Below are 20,246 nucleotides of genomic sequence, written 5' to 3'. Positions count from 1 at the left end.
TTGTTAATAAAAGGTACTTTCATCATCTTAATCCTCATAGATTACTCTATTAGCCTGCAAATCAGGAAAAAAAAAAGCACTTTGTGATGGTTAGAATTATTATTCAACCATCATGGATCCACAACTTTCAAGTTCAGACACGGTTATTAGATCATTCCACCTAGTCTGCTATATAGAAAAAACAACAGAAGCCCATTCTTCTGTATGTAGCTTGCTGCTGTGGTTAATCACTCTCATTTAAGCCTAATTTCTCATTTAAAACTGCAGGGCTTTTACACTCAGCATTAGTTGTTACTTTTTTTCACTACTAGATTAGAGTCATTTAGTACTTGTTATTTTCTCCCTGTGCAAGCAATTATAAACCATAATCAAGCTTTTTAAGCCTCTCACAGTAAGATATCATCTTCTGTCCTTTGAATTATTCTTCTGAAGAGCCCTTACCAAATGTTAACTTATGTACACATGCATATAAATATTATTCAGGAGTACACAAAGTGACCTTTCAAAGGGGTATTGATTGTGGCATTTACAAAAATTATCTGCTTATACCTTTGCAGGATATCACCAAAAATTAATGGAGTTATTCCTACTATGTGAGGGATTCCAACGCCAGGCTAGCTAGATACAGGTAGAAAGAAATGGTAGTTATCATAGACCATGCCTGTGAGCTGTATTTCTCTCACCCCTCTGATCTAGGATGCATGACTTCAACTTCCTAACATCAAATATGTCTAAATCAAAAGTGAACTCCAGGGAATAATTGTTGGAATAGTCTATGTAAAAAAAAGACATTTTAAAGATTAGCAGCTATTGCATGGCTTCCCAAGCTAGCTCAGGGAAGATATACTCTGGAATATGGAGGTTTTCCCCCTCCATTCCAGAATTTGAAATCCAAAATGGCTTTTAGTATTTAGATTGCTTTTTAACAACCTATCTTCCCCACCCAGTTTCCTTTTGTGTCATATGCTCATGTTATTTTTTTCCATTTCCTCAAATCTGTAATGACTGTAATAAAAAAGTAAATGTGAGTCATGATCACCACCGTAAAACATACCACAAAACTTTACCACAATTCCTTATGCATTTATCCCACAGTTCTTTCAAGAGGAGTAAGTGCTTGAGGATCATCTCTGCTTTTTTAACTTATACTTCCTTAATTCTGTCAGTCTTAGAGAGACTCTATTTCTGATGTAACAATAATATAGTCTTCAAGTGAATAATGGCAAAACACACACACACTTTTCTTATTAATATGCTGTATGAGAATCATCACTGGACTATTTTAAGTATCTAAGGGAATTTTCTATTAAAACCATTTCAAGTTAGAGCCTCAAAGTGCTGTAAAAAAGTGAAACATACTAAACAGAATAAGCTTAATTTTCACATGTGGATAATTCTGATCATCACCATTAGTCAGATGACTTCCAATATGCATGTAGGCAGCATTCACTGTAGTTTATACTTGGTCTTCTCATTTGCTTTCAAGCCTGTAATTAACTGTCCTGAAGGGTCTACTGGATTTTTAAGACAATAAGTATTTATATTGTGATATGAACATTGCAAAATAATTTAGTAAAAGCCCAAAGTCCGTGAATGTATGTTTAGCAGTATAATTCTGTAGCAGTCTGCTACTATCTGAGCAAGAGCATCTTCATCCATGGATTTTTGAGCCGGTAATTGCATTATCAGAAGAATGAATTTAGAGACAAACGTATTTTCCTTCTTTTTTAATATATCCTTATTAAAAGTAGTGAATTCTGTGAGATGGAGTACACATATTGTCTCAGTAAGAAACACACAAGAAAAACAGCCTCCACATTAAGAAACCCAGACTTACCCTTTTGCCGTAGAAGACAATGAACTATTGAGTTTATAGGTTGCTGCTTGAGTAAGCATTTGGAGCAGTTCAGTTTTGCATAAGAGGGAGGAAAAAAAAAGTTCAGTCTATGGAGGTCAGTAAAAAAACAACTTCCCATTATCTTCACAAAGGGGCCAGCATTTCACTTCAGGTGAAAACTTACTGTCTTGATTCTAAATTTCAGTAAGAATATAAAGATAAGATCATTTAAGCTATGTTATACCAAATGGTTCTAGGCATAAAGAACTGGGCAAGTGTTTAGCTTTGCAAAAGCAGAAACTCAACTCCAAGGACTGATTTACATTTGATTTCTCTCAGGGTAATACGAGCAGAACCTTGTTTAGTCAGGAATTCTAGCTCACTAGCTGTCTATCTTGAAAGAGCATGAGTTATTCTGATTACTGGATATAAAGAATCCTGAGAAATTTTGTCATATACCTTTATTAAATCTAAATTATTTTAATTTCATAATTTTCAAGTACATCTTTGACTGAAAAGTGGAAGTTTCAATTCAGCCTATTCCCTAATTTGCTAGTCTTAAGAATGTCGACATTTCATACTTTCTTAATACTTTCCCAACGAGGACCCTAAAAAAGAACTACACAGCAAAGCAGCTTTATTTCTGCCCTCGGCTACAGTTTCTAAGCATTTTTTAAAATCCAAGTTTGCCAGAGATGTTCTCTTGACTTGCAATTGTAGAGAAAGCCTGCCTGAAGACAAGGGTCAATGCACTGCAAACTCATTGAAGTATCTGAGGCTGCACAAACATTTATCATCATAGCAATGTGCTTTAACACTAAATACCTTCAATAATTTCCATTCCCAAAGGGGGTTTTCTCCCCATTAAACAAATGCAGCTGTCTCAGACAAAATTGCTGAGCTTGTGAAAATAATTCTCAGCCCCTTCATCCAGTTTATCTTTTTCATAAACTTAAAGTCAAAGATATTCTGATTCTTGGTGTGCATTTACTCAGCTGAAACAGTACTGAGGTTCTTGGACATTGGTAACCTGGAAATTCTACTATAAGTTGGGCCTTTTAATGCATAATTGTGAGCCTGCTACAAAAATCCAACTATAATGCTGAATTAGTAAAAAAAGACTGCAAAGTTCTGTGCGGAGAAATGGAAGCAAAACCACTCAAGGGCAGACTTGATCCTATTTATCAGCAATCATTATATTTTTTTTTTAAATTTAACTTCACATTTTGATCTTTAAAATATTTCAGTTCCTTTGCCCAAAAGGATGAGAAGTTCCAACTTGAAAAGTATGCTCTGCAACATCATTTAGAAAGACATGACCTCAAAGTTTGTTTTAATACATACTGTCATAGAATATTATTTCATACATTTATTATGTACCTAAATGTGGTGACATCCCCACATTAAGATAAACACTATTGGAAAGGCTGTGATGCAGACTGGACAATTCATTTGAAGCAGCAGGCTCATGTCCTTGCTCAAAACCTTTAAGTAAGGCAACATCGTGTAGAACTGGTATCACAGAACAGAGCATCAGGACTGTCTCACAGCATAGGTTAAAGTCATCCATGACAGCACAGGCAGGATGCACATATATACGTGGTCTCTTGAAGTGAATGACGAAACTATTCCAACAATACCCAGATTTCACTCAAAACACAATCACAAGAAATACATAAATCCCTACCTAGTGATGCTGATAACCAGCAGAAATAAAGTCCAGGCTTCAAAGCACAGAAACAGCCAGTCCTTAAGTTTTTAGTGAAATCAAGCAAAGCACTTTCAAGGCAAACAGCTGGATTGTCTGCAGTCAACCCACTCTGACTGGACCCCAACAGTTCCTGTGTTAGGCCACTCACTTATCAGACAAGATCTCAGAAAAATTACCAGATTTGCTAGATAGCTTTGATAGTCACATATCAAAATAAGTCACACTAGCAAAATATTTTAGCATTGACATTAAAAAGCTCTGTTCATGACTCCAGAGTGGAAGGCTTGATACTTCACTCAAATACTTCATAGCACTCCTCAGATGAGATGGTGTTGGTAATCCTGATGTCCGGCCCAAATTACAGGAAGTGAAATTGCATTCTGCTTCTCTAAATTCATCCCACAGTATCTATATACGATTTTTATACTTGGCTAGCATTTAAAATTTAGGTGCTGTTCCACATCAGAGGCTCCTGCCTGTCAGTCTGAAGGGAATCCATTACTATACATTTCTTGTGCTTATTCAAAGTTTTTGGATTTTACTTTTCCTTATTTAAATAATAACTATCGCTTGCTGTGGAAAACATTACAGAAATGCAGTTGTAGTACAATGAAAGATGATGGCAGGGAAGACCTTTGCAGATTGAGATTAACTGCTAAAATCACCTTAAATATTTGAAGGTTAAAAATACAGACTTTTTTTTTTTTTACACTGCCAAAGTTTTTTTTCATCTATTAAAAGTGATACCTTACTCAAGACACTTTGATCAGTGCTGGGGTTAATAGGAAATCTTATTTTCCACATCCCCATAAATTTCAAAGCCATTCTTCAATAGTCAGTATATGGTATTAGAAGTTATGAATACATGAAGAGGAGGCATTCAGTGTGAAGCTATTAAGTGATATTGCTTATTTTCAAAATAAAATAAATGAGCTAGATTACGCTTTTTTCCAGATGAATTTGAGATTCAGTGAAGAAAAATGTATCTGATGGAAAAATAACTGAGGAATGGGACACTCATACTTTGCAAGCAGTATTTAGGAAAAAACACAAGAAATTAAATTATCAGAATTTTATTTCTGTTACAAATTATCACAATCACAATTAATATAAAACAGAAAGCACTGAGGAAACTTGACTGTTAGATACAAGATTTATCAAGGTGTAAAAGCCTCATCCAAGACTACTACTAGAAAACCTCTGACTGTATATTAGGGAAAACATTTCTATGCATCAAACACCAAGTGAAAGAGAATAAGCAACATAGTATAATTGACAGGTATTAAAACACCTTCATGTTATACAAGTTTCTGAAGGAAACTCATTGGAGTATCATTTCTACTCGAGTCTTGTTTTGAGTAGACCTGTTTACAATTAGCTATTAAGAAAAGCTTCAGCATGAAACACCAATCTTCATTTTAACTTATTCATGTTGTTCATACATTAGACAAGCTATTTCCAAAAGCATTTAAATTCTACTCGTGAGACTTTCACACACTCTCTCTTACACTTGCTGCATAAGGCTAAAAAGAATCACTAAAAGGAACATGAGGTTGCATTATTGCTTTGTAACAGGAACTTAGATGAAAATTCTTTATTGAGCTCCAAATAAAACATTGTTGCATCACTAAACAATTAAGAGTTTAAATATACAATTTTTTAAAAAGTGTATAACATTATACACTTTAAGGCTTTAATACAAGAAATACAGAGCAGGGTTTTCATACTCCGTAGCCTGTCTCATTGTTGTCTAGGCACACGGATAAGTACAATGCTCTAAGCAGTCCGTAATTGACATGGCAGAAGTTCCTGAAAAAGAGCAAAATATAATTTATTTGATTACATCCCGAGACTACCAACTATGAATTCTCTGAAGACTGTCAGATTATAAGCAGTGGGATCAGGCAATTATGCATATAATAAATGTTTGTAGATTTACGGAAACCATTGCAGAAACTGCTATCATTGAAATAAAAAGGTGATAAAAAGGTTCAATAAAGGCAAATTAACGATATGGTTAATTATAATCATTAACATTACTTGTTTGACCAGTAACACACAAATTGACCAGTGTCAGAACACAAAATCCTACTAGAATGGATACACACTCCTAGGTTAGTTTGTCACAGTAAAAGAAAGGCTGCCTTCTACATTGATTTTTTTTTTTTAATTTAGCGAACTTTTTAGATTTTTTTCCCCTCTCTTCAAAACCTAATGGATTTCTTTGCATAGATTACTCCAAAGGGGGGAAAAGAAAAAGAAATGCAAGAGCAGAACACGATGCTAGTGCGTACTATTTCAGGAACTGTCAAGAGAAGTTTTGTAGTGCAAAAATGTAGTTTCTAAGAATATCTAATACCAGCTGTTTGAACTGATGGAGCTTATTGTACACACATGTATAGGACATGAAAATTGATATAACTTGTTTTTAAGAGGTATGAAAACACATTTTCTTAGGAGAAATAAGGTGTATCAATGTGAAGCATTGGAAGAAGGAAGACTTAATGGATTTAAAATTCATACCACTATCATGCTCAATATATGCAGATTTTTCTTCGATGTATCAAATTTAGATCTTGCAACTCATTAAAAGAACAAATAAAATTGGACTAAAATGGTTAACTTCTCTGTCAAGGTGGGCCACAGCTACTTAATTGGAGCACAATATGGCCACAGACTACTCCATCTTCTGTCAGAAGCACATCTGGCACTTGACCAAAACAATCCCTTCTGACCACAGGACGGGTGAGCTCTTAGTCAGGAAGGGATTTTTCTTTTAATTTACTCATTTGACCTGCAACATCCAGTCATATGACATCCTGTCACACAATGGTGCACCCAAACAGCCTCTGCATGATTTGACAGAGACATTCCCCCCCGCCCCCAAAAGGGAACCTGGAACAATTTAAGGGTTTATAGGACTTCAGGGCAGAGTAGCAGAAAAGTGGCACAAATGCATGCTGATACATTCCATCCTCCATGAGGCACTAAGGAAAGATGGCATAAAAAAAAAAGAGTTGGATAAATATTAAAGAAGGTTGAATTCACTTCTGACTCACTTATTCGTTTACTAGCCATCCCTGCTACTAGATATTTTAGTTTCATCGTATACGGTTAATATAAAACTTCATATTTGCAAATGAAAACTTATTCTGACTTACGTAACTCATCATATTATGTGATTTAAGATATGAACAGAAATAGAAATTTGGCCAATTCCATTATAAATATTTTAAAGAAGTATTTATATACTCAGTTTTGCCATAGCAGTTCTAGCAGCTGGTATCAAATCTTTGCCCTTTGAGCCCCAGAGGCCAGAAATCTCCAAGCTCTCCTAACCTTAAAAGGGTCCTTTGCTTTAAAACTTTAAAATACTCTCAAAATTGTTCTAAAGCCATTTTGTATGTACAAAAAGTTCCTGTAGCCTGTGACAGGAGTCCCTTAAATTTACTATGGTATACAGAGGCAGTGCAACATATGCAATATTTCGAGCTCTATTTATCTAAGTCATGTCAACTAAAGGCACTAAGATCATGAGGTTAGCAGGAAGAATTACCATTCCAAGTAGGAAATAAAGAAAAAAATTCTGTTCTATTTAAAATATACACAACCTGAGCATAACTACAGTTAAATTATTTCTTACTTTATATACTGAATTCACCAGAAACAGTAGAGCTAGCTATTCTTCAGCTAATGTTTCTCAATGGACTTGTTCTCCTTCATTTGTGCCAAAAATCAATCTGCTCCTTGTGCAGAAATGCTTGACTAAGAAAATAATTCTACAAAATGCTTTCTTCAGATTTGGAAAATTAGACATGTTTGCTGACCAGATTAGAGTTTTAAGTTCCCATTTGAACACTACTAGCATAAAATTACATTCATTTTCTTTCAACCTTCCTCTGTCCAATGAAATGCTTAACTGGTTGAAATGTTGTCAAAGCTACATATACCTTTCAATAAACAAACAGCCAGACAACAGTGTCCACACACTGGGACAGTTTAATGTCCTGTTTAATGATAGTTTAAAACTATGATTTCCCACCAGAATTGAACATAGCCAGTGATTTTTGCTGACCTCCAGCTCAGTACCTGTAATGATTATAAATTAAAGAAGCCTTTTATATAAAGAATTAAGGACCTGAGCAAAAGCTCCATTATTTCTCTAATAATTTCACAGACAAGTAAAGATACCTACCAAAGCATCAGAAGATTAAGGTTTTTGTTCTCTTGACTGTCCAAGGAGATGGGTTTCCTGACAAGAGAGAAAAGATATTTTTACTAAGTTTCAAAAACTTTCAAATAAAAACTAAAGAAAACAATGTAAATCAAGCTATCATTAACAGAAACTTAATGATTAACAAAAAGCTTTAGATAACATTTGTAATGTTTAAGTTACTAGAATTTATGGAAAAATAATATATTACAAACTATTGGTTATGAGGTTTTACAGTAGTTTAATAGGGAATAGTTTGTCCAAATTTAACTAGCTAAGCTAAGGCTTTTTAGATTACTAGCACAAATTAAACGTTTTAAAATGAGAATTTAGGTGTCCTTAAATTCTTTCCTACATTCTAAAATGAAACTTTCTAAGTTGTAGCCTCCCTGGTTTTATTGGTTATATTAAGATAAATTAAGTGAGATTAAAATCTTATTTGATTTATTTACCTTTGCAAATGAAGACCGTTTTAAGGGTTACACATCCTCTGCCTCTGACGAAAGCGACCTCAATTAGTCAAGTCAGAAAGTCTTTAAAAGCTTTGTGTTTATTGCTTCCAGCACGGAGCGAGGTGGTCATTAACGTACCAAAATTCTCATAAAAATTCCAAAGTTGCACTAGTGAAAAAATGCTCAACAAGATGAAAACTAGTCACATCTTTTTCAGAAAATTCATTAGCTATTTTAAACCATTTTTAACAAAATATTTTGATTTAATGTGGCACTCAAGCAGATCCATACCATTTGGATACTTTAAACAGCATTTATGTCTACTGTGAATATATATATACATTTAGGTTTATACCATTTTTTTTAAAGAAGTTGCGCAATGTTTAATATGAGCCTTTTATGCTGATCACTGTTAAACGTATTTCTCCCTGTTTACTACTATTTATGAAGTTTTATTATAAGATAAAGCATAAAATTAATCTCACACACACTGATTTTCTTTCAAAAGTTTATTTAGTATCAAGCAAGGGTAAAACTTTGCTTAACACTACAGAACATTTCAAGACTTGAGTTACAAAATACCACATTATTTGCATTTGTAATTTGCTTCCCTTTTTACGCATGTTTGCAAAGAGAAAAACTAGCAAATGGCTGAAAATAAAAACTAAAAACTAAATTGTTGAAAACCTTTAAAATAAAAGGTTACGCTTATGTTAAAAGAATGGACTAACATATTTAGTAAACCTATTTTTTGTTTTACACTAGTTAATCAAAGGTTATTTTTTTGATTGCCTATTCTTTCAAATACAGTTTGGAAATAACAAAGTTCCTTGTTTTACATATCTTTATGTCCAGGTTGTTCTTTCAACAAAATATTTTAAGTTCAGTCCATCCATTCAGATTTTTAAGCGCTTTGATTTAATAAAAAGGGATTGTTCATAGAAAAAATTACTTTGAACAGTATACAGGACTGGTGGAGATTGGATATTTCACAACATCAGACAGTACAATCAGTATCTGGCATATGGCTGGTCTCTGTAGACTCCTTTTGTTGTCCTTGCAGAAGGTGCCTTGTGTCTTGAGTTGGTCCATTCTTCTTGCCCTACAAGAAGGGAAAATATATTTAGAACCCTTCCAATGTTCTCAGATGCTGTAGTTATTTTTTCCTTATTTAATTGTGAAATAGATAGTGACATTTTATTTACTGAAACCAAGGTGTGTAAAGTGAAGTCTAACACTTGAACCAAAAAACTCTGAGTACAAAACATCTATATGAGCTACCCCACAATGCTTTTTCAGCACATGACAGCAGGGAGCGTGACAGGCTAATGGCCTGTATTTAGGGCTCTGGCATTCAGCTGGACCTGCTTGTTGCAAATACACAGAAATGCCAGCTATAGTAGCAGATCTACAAATAATTATGCTAGGAAGAAATTAATGGAGGATATGAATGATGTATAAGCAAATAAGCTACCCTCAGAAATAAGCCTAAATTGGTACTGATGCAAAGAAACTTAATTCAAATACACAATCCAACAGTGAAAAGCCTCAAGTATCACTACAAACACCAGTGGCTTCTAATAATCTAGGGGCAATATTCGACTTCACTATAAACATACACTACCTCTAAAACACAAGAAATAGGAAGGCAGATTATAAAAAAAAATAAAAGGGCAAGGAATATTGCTTGTTTGAATTTTGACAAGATAAGTTTGTGAAAAACTTGTGCTATATGTAATGCTTCATAATCCTACCACATTTTAGTGGTAATAAATATTAACGAAAAGTAGCAAAGTATTGTCTTAATAAATGAGAATCAGACCTACTGCGCCATGCATTTACAACAAAAGAGAAGACACAGGACCAAATGCAGAGTATAATAAAACAGTACTTAGGTATACTTTAATCAAGTAAGTAAATCAGAGTACTGCCCCAAGAGGGGAAAAAACAAAAAAACACACCAAAAAGCAAACACACCTGATATGTGCTTCCATATCTACTTTTGGAGAATTGCCCTGCCCTAAGCAGACAGGTGTCCAAGTGAACCCAATGCAATCCAGAAACTAAGGGTGGAGTCCAAATTACTAGGTATGGTAATCTAAAATGTAGGCATCACTTTATCCGTCTTTCTAGTCAATTAAAAAAATAAAAGTCAACAGTAAAAGAACCCCTGTACTTTGAACGGTAAGGTCACTTCCTCAGACAGTAGATATCTGAAGTTAGGTGACAAGAATCCCTTAAGTCAAGGGTCCAATTTCACAATCTCTCCATAGAAGTCTCATCTTAGCTACTTTATTTTTAAAAATTTAGGTGGTTGCCTGCAGAGCCTAGGTTATACATCATACCTAGGTGGTCAGAACATTTGCCTAGGAGGTAAAAGGAACAAGTTCAAATTTGGTGTAAGGCTGAAAGAATTAAATTCACAGAAAGCAAGGCTTATATTAAGCAAGGAAGAGAACCTTAGCCTAACAGTAAAGGCAGCTGGCTGAGTGGTAAGAATTAAAAATATCCTAGCTTTTAAGCACCGCTGCAAGGAACTGTTTAAATGTAAAAAGCAGTCTTGGTTACAGGTTAAGGGGAATACTTGCTTCTTTTCAAGCAATTGGTCAAATCAGTAAATAGTCACCTTACTTTTTACCAGTTTTCATTTTGGTGCACCTGAGCTTCTTGGAGGAAGAAAAGTTCAGGTACTTCTGGGAAACTGTTTCCTCCTGGCCAGCGCTAGGCAACTATCTGCTCACTGTGCAATGAATTTTAGTCCAAGGCACCTAATGTTCTTTACATACATTTAAGGATGTACTTGAAGGTCAGCTAGTTAAGAAATAAAGTGTATAACTATTTATTTGTATGTGCAAAAAATTCAGTGGCTGTAACCCATAATCATTCTTCAAGGTATTTATAGTTTTCCTCTCGACTTCAGTGAATACATCACTTAATATTCTGAGTGGCTGTGCTTTGATAAATAGAAAACCAATTTTAAATGCAAAAGCAATGAAAAATCCGTATTTTCAACTGTAAATACTGCAATCCACAATTTTCCCTCATCAGTCAACTCTATCTACATTAAGCAGTTTCATACCTTTTTTCCCCCTATCAATTTTGCATTCCTGAAATAGTCTTAGAAATATCAGGCTTATAATGGCAAACAGTTTATTTTAATGCTGAAATAAAGATTTAAGCTATATATCTATCAAGACCAATTTGAAGTGCTGGGGGACAGAGGAATTTCAAGCGATCTCTTCTTTTGATGAACTGCCTTTCCCCTTAAGCAAAATAATTAGTTTAAGCAAACAACATTGAGGAAACTTCTGTATTAAGTGCATTTATCACAACAACTTAGTTGAGGTCATTTTAGTTTTCAGCAGGAAGCACTTCCAAATAGAGTTCAAGAAATACACCATGGAAAATTTTAAGTAGAACACTAAAATAACTGAAGCATCCATTACCCAGAATCACAACTCTTTTACACTAGTTACTAACAATCCTCAAACGTTTGAGATTTGAGTGATCTAGGTTGTATTTCTCTGATCTCTAGCCAGAGATTTAATTTATCCTTTAAGCAAAGGTGCCTTTTAACATGCTTTATGCTTCTAATCCTTAACAGATTTCTTTAATTAAACCTGTCACTACACACTTCTAGCTTAAAAAAAAGTGATCTTTCCACTAGCATATGTTTTTTGCTTCATTACGCATTGTTTTGTCTCCATATGAGTAACCCACTGCCCTCATGCCTATTAGCTACCTAAAGTACTTTCATAACCTTTACATAATGACTCCCTGCTTGATTTCACAAGACTGATGCATGAAATTGAACTAATACAAAAAGACCATATGAGTCTAAAATGCACTCAATTAGGCCCTGATTCAGCTGAGAACTTCAGCATATTCTTACCTTGTACAAGTTTCAATGCCAGTTGTGCCACACTAGAAGCATTTGCTTTCAGCTGCAAACAGCTCCTGAAAAAAGGTCCTACACCCCCATTTTTTTTTTCCTTAAATCTCTCAATGTGACATGAAAAGGGTATTTGCAGCATGATTTCGATTTTATTTTTTTATTTCTTTGATTTTAGTTTCACATGACTATGTTAGCTAACAGACCACAGAAACCTCCTTCAGTATTTTCCTCAATAAGCACATGAGGAGCTCTGTGACAGTGCCGGAATCCCTGAACAGCTGTTATTCACTGCAGAACTGAAGCTTGCCTTATGGAAATTCTTCTCTGATTGTTTTTTCAAGAGTCTACTACTGCAGTCATTGAGCTCATAAAGCTACTCACCGTAAGAGTCGTATGTTTCTTCACTTAGTCCGTGGCCATAGTCATAGTAATCTGCTCCACTGTACGGGAGGAGGGAAGTAGGAAGAAGAAAGAATAAGAAACAAAGCAGTTACATTTTAAGAAGCAATGCTTATCATTACACATCCTACCTTTGAAAAGAAGAAAGCTTGAAAGAATGTAGACATGCCCTAAGGTAAGAAAGGTAAGCATTCACATGACACAATGACAGCTTAGGTCCTGTTTGTTCATTAATAAGAAGAGAAAATAAACCCCATTTACTTCCATTCACGATTTTTTTCATCACTGAGCCCCTGGTCCACAGTGTTAAATGTGGATGTGGGAATTTTATATTTATAATTATACTTAGATGGGAAGGTTGAAGATCTTATGAGTCCCAATGAAAGAAGAGGAGAAGGTGTAGGTACTGAACCCAATCCCTTTGTCTTACAAGCTTCTTTTCATTACCTCCCGTTGCCTAGTATTTTGTCTTTGCATTTTTAAATTCACTGATAAAAATGCAATAAAGGACAAGCAACTTGCTGATCAGAGGGTTATATAGTTTCTATACATGTACAGGTTCCAGTGTCTTCAAAACAAGATAAATGTACACATATGCAAATGCTATCATTTTAATAGGCAGAGAAGAAACAGGAACTTCAAAGCTAAAAGCAGAAATCTGCAGTCATTAAGATTCAAAAGTATGTATGAATACCATACCCATGGCCTAAACCACTCTTCCATTTCATAATGGCATTTCTATTTGTATTAAGACCACTGAATGGAAACTGAAGGACAAGCCTTATTATATACTACTATTTCATTATGCTTTCATATTTCATATAAATATAGCTATGTATAGTCTTTTATCAAATTGATGGAACAAAAGTCTATTAGACATGTTTGTAGAACATCAAAAGCAAGACTCCTAATGGTTTCTTTCCTTTTCTTTCTAACCACAACCAGACCCAGGGCCGACGATACTTGGAAAATACTCTACAAACTGATGCTACCAAGTCATTACCTTCTGAGTGAGAAGGAAATCACTGTAATATATGATCACTAGCAAGTAATTACTAATATTGACAAAATGTTTCTAACATTAGATTGATTGCTAACAAAATAAAAAAAGAGAGAAAAGGCAATTTATAGCCTTAACATGAATTAGCAGGTAAAGCATTTATATAAAAGAAGTAACACATCACAATCACTTCTAAACCGACACAAGACAAAAGTCTTTACTGTGTTTGGGTTGTTTGTGTTTTAGGGTATTTTTTGGCTTTTTTTTTACCTAAAAAAATTTAATTACCACAAAATAATCCAGGCCAGAAATAATACAGTTCTTGTATGTGCAAATACATATCTAAGTGTGGATGAATATCTGCTATTGCTAGTATAAGGTTTCCTAAACAAAAACTTAACCAGAATGCACTATGGAGACCCACAAAAAAGTATCTGTATACAACCTAAATGTTATCTATGTGTCAGTCAGTGTGATGAGGACCCCAGAATAACAAGGGCAAAGTTTGAGCATAAGAAATAACATAATTTTGCCCTGCAGCAGCCAGTGATAAGTCTTTATTCTGACAACCAACTTAAAACTGGCATTCCACTATCCTTCCACACAGTACTTGATTATTTATTTTAAGGCTGTCGTCAAGTTTAGAAGCCTATAGCAGCTGAGCTCTATCCCCGTATCTGTCAATCCTGTCAGAATGACTTTTGCAGGGTTTCATTTCATAGACCTAAAATATCTATTAAACAAAAAATGACTCATTTCACAGCATATAAATTGCAAAACAAATAAACATCAGAAAGGAAAAATCTTTTACTTATACTGAAAGTATATCATGACCCATCAAAATTAATAATCTTTCTAAAAAGTACAAGTTATAATGTGAAGTAATGTTGCCTAGTGCAATTCAATACTCTCTACTCTGAGCACTTTCATTTGTGCTCTATGAACAATGCCAATGCTCCCTCAATCCAACTGCATGTTAAACAAATGCAAAATTTAAGATTAAGACAATTTAAAGACTACGTCCCAAACAAAAGGGTATATACAGATGGCTGTTAAGTTCTGGGTAAAAAAGAAAACATTAAAAAGATTATTTTTTTTGTTTTACCTCTAACAGTCTGAATAGCCCATGGAGTTTACAGCCAAAACCAAGATCTGAGGGTTTTTGGGAGGAATTTCAGAAAAATCTAGTATTGTATATGAAGTTACAGCTTACAGAACTGTAATTTCTTCAAAGCAATCACCTGCTAAAAGGAAACCTAGTCAAAGGAACCTGCAATATCAAACTTCTTTGTAAATTGTACATTTGAACTCATTAACTGAGATAGTGGAGGTCAATTCTATTGTAAGGAATTAAACAGCTGTATTAAATAATTCTTCCTCTGGACAGAAGGTATGATGTCAATTTTTGTTTTAAAAGCATCCTTGACATTTATACTTTTTTAAATATGTTCTCTGGCATCTTAGCATTCTGACTGAAGACTATTCAAACTCTGTATTTCCCTTTAATGGATTTATTCTGGAAGGGAAACCCTTTTCTTCCTATTCCTTTCATTTCCTCTCATAGAAAGGAGAGCAAAACCAAAACAGGTTCATTTTCTTTTTTACATCATGTGCCTCCCTCCTTTCAGAACAAGGTAAAAAACATACCATGGCTCCCTTCCTTTTTAACCCGGAATGACTAAACCTCAAGTCTGCTTTGAGTTCGTATGTTTGAAGATGTGAAATGTCCTCTTGAGGCCATTTTCTTCAATTTTCTTTTATTAATTTTTCCTTACTTCTCCGGTTGTCTGCAAGTAGTTTCTCCCTAGCAGCAGATGGGGGCAGTACCTGAAAATTCTGTGATGTCTGCTTTGTAGATGGATAATTGCATTACATAGTATAGTCAGGCAAGTTTTCAAGCATTTTCCTAACCATGAAGTAAACAGTACAAGTGCAATCAACATTTGAGTATCAGCTGTGAACCAGATCTTTTGTACATATAGAGCTTGCTTATATTGCATTACATAGTATAGTCAGGCAAGTTTTCAAGCATTTTCCTAACCATGAAGTAAACAGTACAAGTGCAATCAACATTTGAGTATCAGCTGTGAACCAGATCTTTTGTACATATAGAGCCCTTGCTTATATCGACTCATTTAACTTTTGTATTCCCATTCCAGCACAATGTCTTCAGGCTGACAAGAGAGAAGACTGAGATGGCAAAGAAAAAAAACGCTTTGATTTTCCACATCAACATAAGAACTTGGAATCACCTAATGGTGTGGAAGGATTAGCGAACAACAATAAACTTAAGTATGTTGCTTTTAATTGCTGAGGGCTGGGCATTAATCCTACAATGCTTAGAGGAAGTGTGAAGTGAGGTTTAAGTAGTTTAAACAAGGCCAGGGGGAAGTGCCTGTTTTCTCTGTTCAAGAAACAGCCTGAGATAGAAAAGAGCAACCTCAGCAAGCGCAGATTTTAGCAATGCATCACCAATTAAGTAAAGCCTTAGAGGAGCTTTATCTAGTAAAACAAGAGAACTTGGAAGCTTCCTGCCATTTTTCTAGAACCACTGTGCTGTGAGAAGTGTCTTAAGATACTTTAATTTAGAGGTATTCAACATAAGCCTTCAAAAGGTCTTGCGTAATACGACCTGAATTTCTCAGGCTTTTCTGCTAAGCTGCTTGTTTCTGAAAATATCTTGATGAACCATTACAGAACAGATCTTTATAAAAAAACAAATAGCAGTAACTGCTCTTGACATGATGGTTAAGTCTTAAGGGACTCTTACCTTTTATACTATTAGTTTATTCTGTCTAGAGATGCTGGAATATTCTCTTGGGACAGATATCAACAGAATGGTAGAGTTTCAACTTAACACTCATGAATATATCAGAATAGGTCATTAGGCTATTTTTGGGACAATCCTCGAACAGGCATGGCAACCACACAGTGCAAGTGTTCTGTAGTATTTCCAGAAAATCCATAAAGGTAGTCACAATATATTGTGATTAATGAATGCGATTGTCATGGCTCTTTAGATTTGATACAGGCATCTTTTAGAATCAGCATTATGTCATTTCTGTGTTTGAAACAAAAGTAGTATGGCAGGGAGGCTGATTGCTAAGGGGAGAGTAAGAGGTCTCTGATTGAAAGCTTCTAGTTTACTGGAAAAGCCCAGACTTAAGCACTGACAAACCTGGTTACTGGGTTCAAGCACTGAGCGAGCTGAAACTGTCTTCCTCTTCAGTGATGAAAGACAGCTTTTGCAACAAGTTCAGCTTCTAGTAATGCTTACTAGGGAAAAATGGAAAAAAGATTCCTGCTTTTTCTTTGGCACATTGGTATTACAAGTAACTTCGGGACTGATTCCTTTAGACAGAAGCCAGGGCAGTTTCAGAAAGTGACAAAAAACCCCTTTGAAACACAAAGGGTTCCTTTTCTGCTAAGAGTAGCTCCACTTGTGTCACCTTTGTCCTTCTACACAGAGGTCACACAGAACAGCAAAGTAGAAAGAACAAATGAGGTGCTCTCTAGCAAGAGGTCTTACATGATAGATCCTGACTGATATGATCACATCTGAACAGAACTTTTCCACAAGGACAAGCCTCTTTTTATCATTCCTACCAGATCTCCATACTTCTTATATCAAAAGCATCTGTCAACAGTAAACAGGAAGAAGAGTGCCCCAAATGTTATTGTCAAAGCAACAATCACTGTAGTGAAGCATCTCATATCTCCATAATTGTCTTGAACATTGAGTTGAATATCTGTTCTTAATGCTTCTGTGGATCATTATTACACCGTATTCTGTAACCCAGCTTACAGCAGGATAGCATAGAACCAGGATATCGAGATCCACATCTTTTCTTGCGTCTTGAAGACAGATTTTTATTTAATGCCCAGTTCTGCCACTCCTTAGCAGAAGCTTCTTTGGTACGTACTCTCATCCCTGCATCTCAGTTTATGTCTGTGAAACAGATAATGATCTCAGAAAGCAACCGAGACCTGTATGTGAAAGCTTTATAAAATACAGAAAAAAGATGCAATCTTCCTTAAATTATAACCTACTGTACTCTCATATGGATAATACAAATAGCAAATCTATTTCCTATAATCCTAAAGGATGACCGCAGTGCCCCCTCAAGGATTCCCTTAGCTATCACTATTTAGAAATTACTTTTTATGGCAGAAATTGTAATAAATTTCACTTCTGTAGAACAGTGAAATGCTCTCAGAGGCATCTGCATTCTGGTGCTACCTACCAGGCGAAGAACTACGTCTATACATATTTCTAGCAGAGCTCTACACATTTCCCAAATCTAACAGTTTTACCATCTGAAATGTCCAGTTATTGCTGCCTGTGAACTCAGTCTCCCCCCCCCCAAATCCACTATAGTCCCATCTCTCAAAACAGGAAAAGGTAAATGGCAAGTAGCAGACGTGACTGAAGCACACAGCACAAACAAGGCTTCCTTTCAGGAACAGCAGCAGCACAGACCTATAGCTTTACCTTGAAACTATGAATAGAATACAGCAACAATCCATTCCTAAACATGAGACATTCTAAATAAAATGTCAAAAATTCACTACGTCAAGCAAGAAAGCATGAGCAGAAAACCTAAAAATTCAGGCTGCGTGAACATCAGCATTTTAGTTTGGCCTGTGAATTAGAACCAAGCCCCAGCCATCCCCACATCACATCTGTCTGGTTTGCAAAGCAGTTTGGGGGAAATGAACTAGACTGCTATCAGAGGAAACTAAACAGAAAGTCTTAAACCATCCTGGTGTGTACCAAATGTGTTCCAACTGCTAAATGGAGAACAGATGTGAACCGACATGAACATTAACATGGAAAAGGATGCTGTTTTTTCCCTTTCCCTCCAAACAGACAAGACTACTCAGGACAGTGGAAGCAGCAGAGAATAATGAAGTTCTGAAAGGTATCAGTCAAAATCTTTAGACTATCCACGGCAATACTGAAAAGAGCTGTGGGCATTATTCCATCTAATTCTTGGTTATTCCTCTTGAATCCTGCATAAGATATTGTTAGAGATCCAAGATGATGTTACTTGTCAGATTGAAGTACAAGACAACACTGCCTCTAATACATCATCCTCCACAAAAACTGCACAGACGGTATGTCACCATTCTGTCATTAGAAATGCTACTCAGTAAGATATACATCATACCTTCTTGTCTTTCTAATTTATTGAAGGAATAGTACAACCTTCATCAGTTTCCTATAAATTTGATACCCTTACTCATCCGTTGAAATTGAAAAGCATGAGAGAAAAAATATCATTCCATCCCAGTTTCATATGATTATAATTCAAAAATAATAAAAGCACCATCGAGGAATGTATTTGGTTAAAGAGATTATATTTAACTGTTTCCAGGGCTGCATAGTCATAAGCATCTGACAGCTCTTGAAAGCAATGTATTACCATGTTCGAGATCTTCCCAGGGCTTCTCTAATGCCCCTTACACAGGCAGGGTTCAAGCCTTGCCTCTCCAAGTACAATAAGGCAGACCTCTTCCTCTTGTGTTGAAGATAATTCAATACACTTAACTGCTAAGACTTGTTTGCTGGGCTTATGTGGGCTCTACTACTTTTATCAACACGTATGTTCCAAGCACAGTGCACCTGACAATTCCACCACAATAAACCTCAAATTTCGATAGTTAAAGCTGTATTTTTCATCATCTGTCAACTGAATTATGCCAAAATTGTGCTTAGAAGTACAATTTAGAGCTCCCAGTATTTATTCTAAAATAAAATACAAGCAGGAGAAACAAATAAGACCAATTTAAGTTTTCCTGCAACCACCTCCCTTATATAAAGTTGCCCAATTAAATAGATACTTCCTCACCAAAACAAAGATGCAAGATTTTTCTTCCCTTGAGAGCAAACCAAATACTACAGGATAGTCTGAGAAAAAGCCACAATTTTCAACTACTGCTAGGAAGCAGACATAGTATGTTGACTATCAACCAGCAAAATAGTGTCAAATCTTCATGTACAAAAATGTGTTCTGTGACAAAAATGCATTCTGAACTGATGAAGCCTGATTTCTCATGCCTCTCTCATTCAACTAATAGACATTGGCTTCCAAGAGAGTGTGTTTCCAGTGAAGTTCCTTCTCTACCCCACACAGGGGAAAATAAATCTTCCTTTATATGTTCTTCACTGTCTACTGCAAGTGTGAATTTATGATGCCCTTTCTCTAGTCACAGAGAGACTATGTAGTCTCTCTTCCTTATCCTGGTATCTCTTAACGAAACTGGTAGAAAGTTTATTATGGAAGACATTTGAAAAGTTTTTTCTAAAAGAATAACAACTTCAATTGGTAAGATTTGGAAGCCTGATTATCCAAGTTCTGTCTCCAAAGACAATATATCTAGCAGCACTGCTGCAGTATCCTGCTAAGGCCTAGCAACTGGATACTCTCATTCCACTTTGCTACCTCCATCACCCAAGCTTAAAGTACCTCTTTTTTTTTGAAAACATACTGTAAGTAAATTGAAGCCCTCATATAATTAAGGTATTTTTAAACTATGACTAATTCCACATGTTACCATTAATAACTACAATATAGCATTTAATATTTCAAAAATATTCACAGTTAATGACTTTTTCTTTCTATTAAGGACTTCCTAAAAGATCTTATTTGACCTATCTATTTCTCTTGTTTCACCTGTGTAATCAGTCAAGGAAAAAATCCCAAATCCTACCAAATACTCATAATTATATTGTGGT

General features: G+C 35.3%; 1 protein-coding gene across 1 annotated transcript in view; it reads right to left on the bottom strand.

Annotated features, from left to right (window-relative positions):
• Window positions 1-8,707: 8,707 nt before the first annotated feature.
• KHDRBS3 (KH RNA binding domain containing, signal transduction associated 3) overlaps window positions 8,708-20,246 on the bottom strand; it is a 71,013-nt gene continuing 59,474 nt past the window's right edge. The window contains exons 7-8 of the mRNA XM_019473779.1: window positions 12,490-12,548; window positions 8,708-9,315 (exon numbers count right to left, since the gene is read on the bottom strand). Coding sequence (XP_019329324.1) covers window positions 9,224-9,315; window positions 12,490-12,548 — 151 coding nt within the window. The 3' untranslated portion in view covers window positions 8,708-9,223. The remainder of the gene's footprint in view (window positions 9,316-12,489; window positions 12,549-20,246) is intronic.

This window comes from Aptenodytes forsteri, unplaced genomic scaffold, assembly GCF_000699145.1.
Source record: "Aptenodytes forsteri isolate BGI_AS27 unplaced genomic scaffold, ASM69914v1 Scaffold140, whole genome shotgun sequence".
NCBI classification, from domain to species: Eukaryota; Metazoa; Chordata; class Aves; order Sphenisciformes; family Spheniscidae; genus Aptenodytes; species Aptenodytes forsteri.
Note: the sequence above shows the minus strand (reverse complement) of the source record. Positions and strands in the feature narration are given on the sequence as shown.